The 12,685-nt window shown below is 38.0% G+C and overlaps 1 protein-coding gene across 1 annotated transcript in view; it reads right to left on the reverse strand.

Moving 5' to 3' along the window:
* Window positions 1-12,685, reverse strand: part of LOC121372663 (coiled-coil domain-containing protein 39-like) — a 36,705-nt gene that overhangs the window by 2,196 nt on the left and 21,824 nt on the right. The window contains exons 14-22 of the mRNA XM_041499112.1: window positions 12,263-12,402; window positions 11,163-11,238; window positions 9,516-9,675; window positions 8,223-8,329; window positions 6,595-6,666; window positions 5,352-5,420; window positions 4,744-4,806; window positions 3,613-3,729; window positions 1,128-1,278 (exon numbers count right to left, since the gene is read on the reverse strand). Of these exons, the coding sequence (XP_041355046.1) occupies window positions 1,128-1,278; window positions 3,613-3,729; window positions 4,744-4,806; window positions 5,352-5,420; window positions 6,595-6,666; window positions 8,223-8,329; window positions 9,516-9,675; window positions 11,163-11,238; window positions 12,263-12,402 (955 nt within the window). The remainder of the gene's footprint in view (window positions 1-1,127; window positions 1,279-3,612; window positions 3,730-4,743; window positions 4,807-5,351; window positions 5,421-6,594; window positions 6,667-8,222; window positions 8,330-9,515; window positions 9,676-11,162; window positions 11,239-12,262; window positions 12,403-12,685) is intronic.

The following is a 12,685-nucleotide window of genomic DNA, read 5'->3' on the forward strand; positions in this document are numbered from 1 at the left end:
AATTATATTTAAGATAAACAGGGTCTAGTTCTTACCATCAAACTGCGCCCCACCCATCTGTATGGAGGTGGATCTGCTCCGAGTGGAGGACGATGTTTTCTGACTGGAATCTTACACTAGTAATTATATTTAAGATAAACAGGGTCTAGTTCTTACCATCAAACTGCGCCCCACCCATCTGTATGGAGGTGGATCTGCTCCGAGTGGAGAACGATGTTTTCTGACTGGACTCTTACACTAGTAATTATATTTAAGATAAACAGGGTCTAGTTCTTACCATCAAACTGCGCCCCACCCATCTGTATGGAGGTGGATCTGCTCTGTGTGGAGGACGATGTTTTCTGACTGGAATCTTACACTAGTAATTATATTTAAGATAAACAGGGTCTAGTTCTTACCATCAAACTGCGCCCCTCCCATCTGTATGGAGGTGGATCTGCTCCGAGTGGAGAACGATGTTTTCTGACTGGAGTCTTACACTAGTAATTATATTTAAGATAAACAGGGTCTAGTTCTTACCATCAAACTGTGCCCCACCCATCTGTATGGAGGTGGATCTGCTCCGAGTGGAGGACGATGTTTTCTGACTGGACTCTTACACTAGTAATTATATTTAAGATAAACAGGGTCTAGTTCTTACCATCAAACTGTGCCCCACCCATCTGTATGGAGGTGGATCTGCTCCGAGTGGAGGACGATGTTTTCTGACTGGACTCTTACACTAGTAATTATATTTAAGATAAATAGGGTCTAGTTCTTACCGTCAAACTGTGCCCCACCCATCTGTATGCAGGTGGATCTGCTCCCAGTGGAGGACGATGTTTTCTGACTGGACTCTTACACTAGTAATTATATTTAAGATAAACTCGGCCCTAGTTCTTACCATCAAACTGCACCCCACCCATCTGTATGGAGGTGGATCTGCTCCGAGTGGAGGACGATGTTTTCTGACTGGACTCTTACACTAGTAATTATATTTAAGATAAACTCGGCCCTAGTTCTTACCATCAAACTGCGCCCCACCCATCTGTATGGAGCTGGGTCTGCTCCGAGTGGAGGACGATGTTTTCTGACTGGACTCTTACACTAGTAATTATATTTAAGATAAACTCGGCCCTAGTTCTTACCATCAAACTGCGCCCCACCCATCTGTATGGAGCTGGGTCTGCTCCGAGTGGAGGACGATGTTTTCTGACTGGACAATGACCGGACGGACGACAGACTGCTGTGAGAACTGCTCGATCGCTGGCCCGGTGGAACTAGGGTGGGAAGGTTCGCCTACAACACAACAATAGTCATGTGAATAGAGAATACATCGCAAGGACCCTAGTTTTAACTCGTAAAAAATAAACAAAAAGTTTAGTTAATTTATAAAGATGTAACTCATTTGCATAAAGTTAAAACAGAGTGAAAGAAGAGTGTGTGATGTTAAAACATGAAACATCCTTAAAAATAGACTACAATTCGATCAATAAACCGCAACTTCTCAGACGCACGTGCATTTTTTTAAAATATGAAAAATGCTATTTCTGGCATTAGAAACACTGGGATGACCAGAAACACTTCGGTTCTGCGGAAATGGATAATCTAAATAGTAAAATATAAGTAATGTTTGATTTCAGTGATCATAAACAGCTCTAATAGTGAAAAATATGCCTTAAGTGTTTAAAAACGAGGGTCTGTTCCTTTAAAAATTCTAAACATATTGTTCAATAAAAGGGGTACTTTAAATAAAACATTTTTAGGGGGTGCAGGTCCTTCTAGTTCTCTCCTTGGATCCACTCTTGCATCGGTTAGTGGTAAATGAAAAATGTTCCTGGACTTTTAAAAGATTTTCAAGGATTACAAAGTCTCTTAAAGACCCTTTAACTGCATTTTTAGGTGTAATCTACAAATGATCTGCACGACACACAGGTTGTTGAAAAGAAATGAAGGTTATAAGAGAGAAGCTAAAGTCTTTGATGTTAAACGGAACTTTATATTAAGCATATCTAATAGGATCTACTAAGAGATTAACTAGAGCTTTGGGGTGGGGGCTGGGTATTCGATAAAAGTAGATTTCTGGCAATTATCAGATGAATAAAGTGTTTAACACCACCACTGGAGCACATTTTAATAGGTTCAAACATTTTTAGGTGTAATCCTATTACAAAAACCTGGATGATCAGAACCATTTCAGGTGTACGAGGGGGGAGGTGCACTTGTTGAGGACAGGTAATGTTGAAAAGAAATGTATATTCTAAATAATAAAATGTAAATACTTCTAATTTAAATTATCAAACACAGCTTTAATAGTAAAAAATATATGGTAGTCAGGGTTTCTAGAATTTCTTTTAAAAACCTACTAGCAATGGGATCAGTGATTTTATTAAGTTACTAGCCACAATTAAAAATTCACTAGCCCAACTTTATATTAAGCAAAACAATTTTACTAATAGGAATAATTGGATATGTCATCTAAGAGAGAGTGAGAGCTTAAAACCCCTTAGAAGTTAAGATTGGGGTGGGGGCTGGGTATTCATATTTACAAAATACACTTAAAAGTAGAACTTTATTTTTCACTTCTGGCATGGTGTTAGTAGTTATTTACTAGCCCATCATTGAAAAAGTTTCTTTTGTTTAACACCACCACTGGAGCACATTGATTAATTAATCATCGACTATTGGGTGTCAAACATTTGGTAATTCTGACTCGTAGTCATCAGAGGAAACCCGCTACATTTTTTCAAATGCAGCAAGGGATCTTTTATATGCACTGTCCCACAGACAGGAAAGCACATACTACGGCCTTTGACCAGTTGTGGTGCACTGGTAGGAACGAGAAAAAACCCAATCAGCTGAATGGATTCACCGAAGTAGTTCGATCCTGTGACGTAAGCACCTCAGGCGACCACTCAACCCAACATTGAATATCACTAGCCATGGGAGTGGAGCTACCATAATCTAGAAGCCCTGCCTAGTGTTTAAAAACCAGGGTCCGTCTCTTTAAATTTGTGTTGTACAGAAAACCAAACGAACCTGAGCGAAGTACATTGTGACTGCCTCGTGTAGGTCGGGGTGTTCAGAGTGGGACTACCATAATCTAGAAGCCCTGCATAGTGTTTAAAAACCAGGGTCCGTCTCTTTAAATTTGTGTTGTACAGAAAACCAAACGAACCTGAGCGAAGTACATTGTGACTGCCTCGTGTAGGTCGGGGTGTTCAAGTACATTGTGACTGCCTCGTGTAGGTCGGGGTGTTCAGAGTGGGACTACCATAATCTAGAAGCCCTGCCTAGTATTTAAAAACTAGGGTCCGTCTCTTTAAATTTGTGTGGTACAGAAAACCAAACGAACCTGAGCGAAGTACATCGTGACTGCCTCGTGTAGGTCGGGGTGTTCAGAGTGGGACTACCATAATCTAGAAGCCCTGCCTAGTATTTAAAAACTAGGGTCCGTCTCTTTAAATTTGTGTGGTACAGAAAACCAAACGAACCTGAGCGAAGTACATCGTGACTGCCTCGTGTAGGCCGGGGTGTTCAGAGTGGGGCTACCATAATCTAGAAGCCCTGCATAGTGTTTAAAAACTAGGGTCTGTTTCTTTAAGTTTGTGTTATACTAAAAACCAGACGAACCTGTGCGAAGTACATCGTGACGGCCTCGTGTAGGTCGGGGTGTTCAGATGCCGCCAGGGAAATATTCTTCACGGCCGTCTTGTTGAATTCACGCAGTTCGCGCACCTCAAAATCTTTCTGCAAACGAATATTTGTTTATTTAGCAACATGTAAGCCAGTCTTTAACGCATCAAAGTTGAGTTTGTTTAATGTTTAAACATTCACAGCAACAATCTTAAAGTATATATAATTTTTAAAGTAATATAAATATTTGGAACAGACGATCTGGTTTATTTTTCTTGCCGTGCCATGTGACTTTTCTATTTGTGTTGGCTGCTACTCCAGTCAAGTATAAGAATAACAAAGAAAGGAATATATTTTTGACAACACCTAAACACGTATTCGGAATTTATACATGTAGTCATCATACCGTAATTTCACACGTATAGCCCCCTGCAGCTTATCTGCTGCTGCGGGTTATACAATTTTTTTTTTTAACTCAGTAACCATTTATTGTCAAAAGTGGCTTATCTGGTGTTGAGACCAAAATAAAAGAACATAAAGAATGGTATGTCAAAATTTAATTAACTGTTTATATTGACGAACACGTAAACTGCACCGGATAATACTGGTTGTTTTTTTTGCCACTGTCTTACACATTTTTCATCCACTTCAAAAACACGCCCATCCTCTCTATTTCCATGGTCTTCAGCACAATTAACAACTTTTAAGTTTAAAATCTGCTGTATAACATTTTCGTTTTCGTTTCTTTCCACTCACTGGACTTGATGGAAAGGCTGTAGGTAATGCGGGCTATGTGTTGAAGCGGGTTATCTGATCATCTTTTTTTACTCAATAACCATTTATTACTTAATGTGGCTTATCCGGTGCAGCGGGCTATAGGTGTGAAATTACGGTAATAGAGCTCTACAATTTCTTGATTAGAATAAGAATATATAATTTATATAATAATGTCTTTAGCACAAAGTAGGAAACAGATTTGAGTTGCAACTTTCACACTTTATTGACTTCTTTGTAATGTAATAAAAAAAAAAATAGAAGAAAGAAACGAATGACTAAAACATAATTTTAACTGTTTGAATAACTGGAAAATAATACTGAAAGAATGTAATCTAAATAGACATCTCTCACCTCTTCTGGGGTTATGCCTTTGCTTTTCTTAGCAGAACGAACCTCTCGGGCATACTTTACATTCTGGTAAAAAGAAAAATATTTATTTATTTTATGGTAATGGTGTATCATAATTTTTATTTCAATACAACACAGAGTGAAACCTCTCAAAATCGGGAATTCCCTCAAAACTGAATGTTTTAATTAATTCCATGGTCCCTTTTTAAATATCTGTGCAAAAAAGAACCTCTCTATACATTAACTTAAAAATAACAAAATAATAATTAAAATAAATAAATAATAGAACATCGCTACATTTTGCCATAACCTGCAAAGGATGTTTTCATATGCACCATCCCACAGACAGGACAGTACATGCCACAGCCTTTGATATGCCAGTCGCTGTGCACTTGCTGGAATGATTAATACCCCAATGGGTCCACTGACAGGGATCGATCCATGACTCACTCTCCTTTTTGATAATGACTTTGGTAGCTGTTTCAACACGGGTTTGACAGTATTCCTAAGGAATGGAATATAAAAGAAAGGAATGTCTGTCCAATCCACTGAGCTAAATCCTTTCCCCTCTCTTAATACAACACAAACACATGACAGAATTAAAACGTTACCAGTTTGGAAACTCTCTCTAATTTCCCTCTTTGATCTTCTAGTTCCTTGTTTAGTTGCAGCATCTTGTTCTGAAGTAGAAATTCAAAGATATAACGCAGTGAAATATAAAAACAAGCATGCAAAAACACGCATCAATATTTATTTGTCAGGGTTTCATTTCCGAAATTTGATGTCAGAAAACAAGGCAGACTTCATACTCTACCACAAATGTATCATCCTATAGGGACTGTGAAATGGAAGGGCACATGGTGGTTATCTCCCCAACCTCCTCCCCAGGGCTCGTGCTGCCAGTAGCCATTGGCTAATGTTTACAAAAAATGGCTAATAACTTTGCAAGTGGCTAAAAGTTTGGCTAAGCCATTTTCTATCTTCTGATGTGAACAAACGGCTACATAATCTATCCGACGCATGAAATATAATAATAATAATACCAAATATTCAAAAGTGATCTCGTGACCGGTAACGAGAAATGTCGTCATCCAGAATAGGCCTACAGCATAATGATGTTTGCTTATTGTAATAATCACGGTTATTAATTTTAATGGCATGTCTTCAACATGTTTGAAAGCAAAACTCTGTAGTTGTCATTCTAAGTTTTGTAACTAAGTCTGAAGCAAAGTAATAAAAACTGACCGACAACGCGTGTCAACTTCAATACACATGCTAGTTCAGGGCTGAATGACAAGTAGGCTAACCCATGCTGTCAGTGTGAATATAAATATAGGTCACACTTCACAGTCAGCTGAGGTCGGTATTTGTGCCCAGGACAGGCGTGCGCTACAACAGCTTGCTCTGAATGTGCATGTTAAACAATTTCCCATTCCCACAGTCAGCTGACACTGCACATGTCGAGAGACATTGTTGCGGACATTAAACAATAAGATTACATGCAAGTAAATCTTAATGTAAATTTGTAAAAAAAAAAAACAATAGTTGTTCACATTAATAAATACTTAACTGCTGTTTCGTTTATTTCTTTTGTCTTTGTTAATTTCTTACATGTAAAAACAAAAAAGCAGAAAATTTTCCACATTTGGATTTGGGAATGATACCAAATACGAGAATCCAGCAAAATGGTGTTCGAATACTGCAACACATGTAGGCAGATCAAGAAAATCATTACATGAGGGGTTCACTGTTACTCCACCACGGATAAAGACGTATAATTTAGCTACAGGAATAAAATATTGTTATCCACCTACAGATTATCATATACTAACGAAAACACGGAGAATATCTCACATTTTTCTCTTCAATCATCTGCACATAGGCATCTTCATCTCTTGTCAGTGTGTCAAGTGTGTTACCCATCGTCTGAAAACAACGATCAAACATGAAATTAAGAACAAAATTGTATATGTAAGAACAGCATCATATTTGTAAGAAAAGACAGTATTTTACAAGGTGTAAGTTGGTAAATTATGTGCAGAATGTCAAAAACATTTTGTTTTGGAGCACATCGGCTATTGGATGTCAAACATTTGGTAATTCTGACTTGTAGTCATCAAAGGAAACCCGCTACATTTTTGCTAATGCAGCAAGGGATCTTTTATATGCACTTTCCCACCGACAGGAAAGCACATACCACGGCCTTTGACCAGTTGTGGTGCACTGGTTGGTGCACTTGTTGCACTTGTTGGAACAAGAAAAAAAAACAATAAGTGGAATGGATCCATGGAGGTAGTTCGATACTGCGACGCAAAGCACCTCAAGCGAGCACTCAACCAACTGAGCTAAATACTGCCCCATGTGCAATAAAGACAGTACTTTACAAGCTGTATGTTGGTAAATAATGTCAAAGAAGTTTGTTTTGTTTAACAACACAACTAGAGCACATTGACTATTGGATGTCAAACATTTGGTAATTTTGACATATAGTCTTAGAGAGGAAACCTGCTATATTTTTCCTAATGCAGCACGGGATCTTTTATATGCACTTTCCCACAGACAGGAAAGCACATATCACAGCATTTTATCAGCTGTGGTGCACTGGCTGGAACAAGAAAGAAAAAAATATCAGCTAATGGATCCACCGAGGCGGTTCGATCCTGCAACACAAGCACCTCAAGTGAGCACTCTACCAACTGAGCTAAATCCCACCATATGTGTAAGACAGTACTTTACAAGCTGTATGTTGGTAAATTATGTCAAATGCAGGCAGTAAACTTGGTAAATAACTAAAGTCATAATTAAAGTAGTAAACTGAAGTAAGTCTGGATTTTCATAAACACTTAACCTGACCTCTCAATTATGGCATTTCTCCCCTATTCCATTAGAAGGCAGGGCTCGAACTTAAGAATTTGTCTCCCACAGCAATTTTTAAAAGAATTGCCATGGATGAAACAGTCAACCGACGGCAATTTTGAGCCTGACGATGGCAATTATTTTAAAAGTGACATTTGCAGCAAATAAACCTGACTAAAAGGCTATATTGTTATCTTTTAAATGTGCAGATGTTAAATATTGGCAGATAATGTATATCAGGTGTATACATTTCGCCACTGTTGAGGAGCTTTATCAACGGCTCACTACCTACGGCAATTTATATCTCAACGACAGCAATTGCCATCGGTACCACTGTTAAGTTCGAGCCCTGGACGGGTCTGAAGATCCCAACAGCTACATGTAATCATTGAAAATCTTCCAATAAGCCCTAGGTTTATGTTCCAATCAAGTGACAGTAACTTCCTTCTTTCTCCTTCACTGTTTCAGTTCAGACAGCTTTTCTTTTGCATTAGGTTTGATGTCAGGTTAAGAAATTATATTTGTAAAGGACAATAACTTAGCAATGCAAGCCTTTGAAGATCTTCCGACAAGTTGGTAAATACTAAAGTAAAACACATGCAGTGGACTTATATAACAGGCCGTACCTGGAGATCTTCCTGTAGCTCTCTGATCTGTCTCCTCTTGTACTTGTACTTGTCCATGACGGCACGCATCTGTTCCTCCAGCTGCTGCTTCTCCTCCATCTCGTCGCCTACAACAACACCAAACAGTTATCTACAAATATCCATTTATTAAATTTCTCATCTTGACTGTATGTCTTTGTATTTGAAAAATGTAGGGAGAAGGCTTAATATAGGCACATGCCTGTTGGCCGAACCCCAAAAATGCATATTTAATGGTTGATAAATATTGTTTAAACCAACAACACCAAACAGTCACTATAGGAGAGTGCTCACGAGCGGATCATATGACCGATCCTCCTTGGGAGACGAAGAAAAGGAAATGTTTTATTTAACGACTCACTCAACACATTTTATTTATGGTTATATGGTGTCGGATCCTTGGGAGACCTGGTTGTTTTCCTCATATGCCACAATAATAATGATGTACACTAAAAAAAAACCATTATAGTTTAAATATTTGCTGAGGTATCCAAAGTTAAGTGGAGAGATGTGTTTCTTCTCCCATTTTCTGATTACAACTAAATTTATTCATCGGTGCACCGAGAATCACAGCATTAAAAGGGAAGTAACTCTATACTGTACTCTGTCTTTACCCAATTGTGAAATATGTACATGTATTCAGTTTATAGGACACCTCAGCTCATTTTGAACTACAGCCATTTGCTATTTGCTGAGAGAGAGAGAGAGAGAGAGAGAGAGAGAGAGAGAGAGAGAGAGAGAGAGAGAGAGAGAGAGAGAGAGAGACAGAGAGAGAGAGAGAGAGAGAGAGAAAATGATTTTTTTTCATTTCAACTTACTCACTCTCACTCACTCAATTAACTGATGTGCTCTAGTGGTGTTGTTACAAAAAAAACGACACCACTAGAGCACATTAATTAATCATCGGCTATTGGATGTCAAACATTTAGTAATTCAAACATATAGTTATCAGAGGCAACCCGCTATATTTTTTCTAATACAGCATAGTTTTTTATATGCTCTTTCCCAGAGACAGGAAAGCACATACCACAGCCTTTGACCAGTTGTGGTGCACTGGTTGAAACAAGGAAAAACCAATCAGTTGAATGGATCCACTGAGGTGGTTCGATCCTGCAACGCAAACACCTCAAGCCATTGAAACTCGTGAAACTACCTGTACAAACTTGATTACTCACTACTCTCAGTGATCTTATTAAAACTCTTTCTCTGATGTAACACTACTCACTACTCTCTGTGATCTTATTAAAACTCTCTCTCAGATGTAACACTACTCACTGGTCTCAGTGATCTTGTTGAAACTCTTCCTGTACAGCTCGTTCCGCCCATTCATTAGCTTGAGCGTGTTCTCCAGGGCACGGATTTCCTTCTCAGCTTTCCGGATCTGTGCATCAAGTTCGTCCCCCTCACGCTGCAGTTCCTCCTTCTCCTGAGCTGCCTGGAGAAAACAAAGCAGGGAAAAACATTGATATTTCTCCCACTGATGTACTTGTAAGGCAAGACTAATTCCAGGATGTCAGCCCATATAAAATAAGCATTACGAGGGTACTTGTAAAGACATACATTTTTCGTACTGGCCCCCAACAAGTGTTCCTAACAAAGTTCAAGGGCCATAACTTTGTCAAAAAAAATGGGCCAGTCCCCATAAAAGATTAATTCTATGATATCAGCCCATATGAAATAGGTTATTCTCCCATTCCTAGCCATGCAAGACAGGCGTATTCCATGACGTCAGCCCATGCGGAATAAATCTGTCTTGCATGGGCTATGACGTCATTGAATGTAACATGGGGAGTATTACGACATTGGTAATATATGATGTCATATCAATGCGAGTTGGTTTTTTAGATCAATATTTGGTTATTAAAACCTTCATTTTGTGGTGTTAAAATTATATTTAACACCTGAAATAGACACGGCAAATATGATAGTGTAGTTTATTTATGATAAAACGGTCAAATAAAGAAGTTACCTTTTCAGCCATCTTTGTTCATGTAACATAATGGTTTATTTATCGAATGAATGGGAGAAAAAGACTCCTTCGTATGTGGTCATGTGGGATAGAAAAAGTACACCATTGGTGGTGGAAATTTCAACCTTGTGACTCAGCAAGCCTCGTCCCCGGGTCGAAATTTCCACCACCTCAGGTGCACTTTTTCAATCCCACATGACCACATATGATGGAGTCTATTAATGTTAAATGACCGTAGAACATAAACTTAACGATGACAATTACTGTAGTTGTGATATGAATTGCGGTAGGTCAGGACTTTAGTTTTTTACTGCTGGATAAAAATTATTTCCGTCAGTTGAAGGAATAATATTTGTTTTTGCATTTTATATTTGTTTCTAAAGTTATTGATTTAAAATTACTGCAGGCAGGCTCAATTATTATTTTTTAAATACTCGGAAAGGAGAAAGAGGAAATGTTTTATTTAACAACGCACTCAACACATTTTATTTACAGTTATATGGTGTCAGACATATGGTTAAAGACCACAGATATTGAGAGAGGAAACCCGCTGTTGCCACTTCATGGGTAAATCTTTTCGATTAGCAGCAATGGATCTTTTATATGCATTATCCCACAGACAGGGTAGTACATACCATGGCCTTTGATATACCAGTCGTGGTGCACTGGCTGGAACGAGAAATAGCCCAATGGGCCCACCGACGGGGATTGATCCCAGACCGACCACGTATTGAGCGAACGCTTTACCACTGGGCTATATGTACATCCCGCCCCTATTTTAAATGCTCGGAACCTAACAATAACTATTGTAACAATAACTATGTTAATGTCAGTTCTATAACACATACACATCACATAATCTCAGCCAATATAATGATAATTAACCAAAAATATATTTTAAAACAACGATAATCAATATATCTGCAACAGAATAATAAACTGTGGATTGATACCTTTATGACGTAGTAAGCCTGAGATTTCTCCTCCTCCCCTTCTGGTGGAGCCATTGATACCATGAGAATTTCATATCTGTAAAATCAAACTATCGGTATTAGCACATAACAACATTCAGCTGGTGCATACGGAATAATGGAGCCATTGATACCATGAGAATTTTATATCTGTAAAATCAAACTGCTGATATTAACACATAATAACATTCAGCTTGTGAATACAGCATAATGTTAAATTTGTAAACACTCACACAGTGTTTAACACATTTTCTATAGAGCTGGGCAGTGTTGAAATTTCAGGTTCGGTATCAGTATTTTTGGGGTGATTTAACTCGATATACGGTATCTATATCGAGCAATATTTTTGGTACACTCGGCTTTAAATGCATGATTGAGTTAAGTCTCACACTCTAATTTCATCTAAATAAATTAAATTCCATACACACGGCTCTCATCTCGTCAGATATATATTGTTAGTGCTTTACTAAATGGCGGGAAATATTTTTTAATTCTGAAATTTCTATATTTTGATATTTGCTCAGTACAGTAAATCGGTATTGAAATGAATGATACCAATACCGGACGGTATGTATGGTATACTTCCCAGCTCTAATTTTCTAAAAAATAAAAACACAGGAAACTGGTTCAGGTTGTTTGCTTTTTGTTTTACAAAAATCACTTTCCCATTGGGCCATTACGTCAGCATTTATTACTAGCCCGACTTCAAAACTCACAGGTATCAAGCTAGAGAAGTTATTGAACTCATATATCTGAATGCAGCTTTCACCAGGCACCAGGCACTACAGTTCAGGAACTACAAATGTATGTACAAATCTGATCAAATCAAAATTTTCCTTTAAACCCCTTTAATCTGCAAACTGACATTATCTGAATTTTTATTTGAACTGCTTTAAATATTTAAAATCAAATTTAATTAACTTTAAATTTCAATTTAAACTGTTTGTACTTCCAGCACACTTCAGTAATTAAAAAACCCGGGAAAAAAAGCCATTTTATGTTAATAAAAATAATCCAAAACCGACGTTGCATGAACAAAATGCAATATGTAGATGAAAAAAAACACATCAATACATTTGTACCTCTGTCTAAGTTTTTCAATTTTCGAGATGCGTTCGTGAAGCTCTGCACTGATTTGTTGACGTTCGTCCTCCGCAACCCGAACCTGCGACTTCAACATGTCCTTGTGGATGGTTATCTCCTGCTGACGTTCCTTCATCGCCTGAAAACATCGTTTAAAATCATTTAGTGAGGTGTTTGTTGGTCAACATCATCATGAGCCTGCCATCCTGTCAGACCCAACAATTATTTTTTGTTTGTTTATACTTCACGATCAGGTTTGGTCTGGCAGGTTTTGTAGCTTGCCAGACTGAATTTCCGGCAGGAATTTCAGCCAATTTCGACCTCTGTTACATCCTTCTTCTGAAGTCAAAAGATTTCAAGTTAATGATTTATGATCTATTATTATTAGACCATTTAGTGAGGTGCTCCTAGAGTCTCGAGGA

Source organism: Gigantopelta aegis, chromosome 1 (genome assembly GCF_016097555.1).
Source record: "Gigantopelta aegis isolate Gae_Host chromosome 1, Gae_host_genome, whole genome shotgun sequence".
Classification (NCBI taxonomy): Eukaryota; Metazoa; Mollusca; class Gastropoda; order Neomphalida; family Peltospiridae; genus Gigantopelta; species Gigantopelta aegis.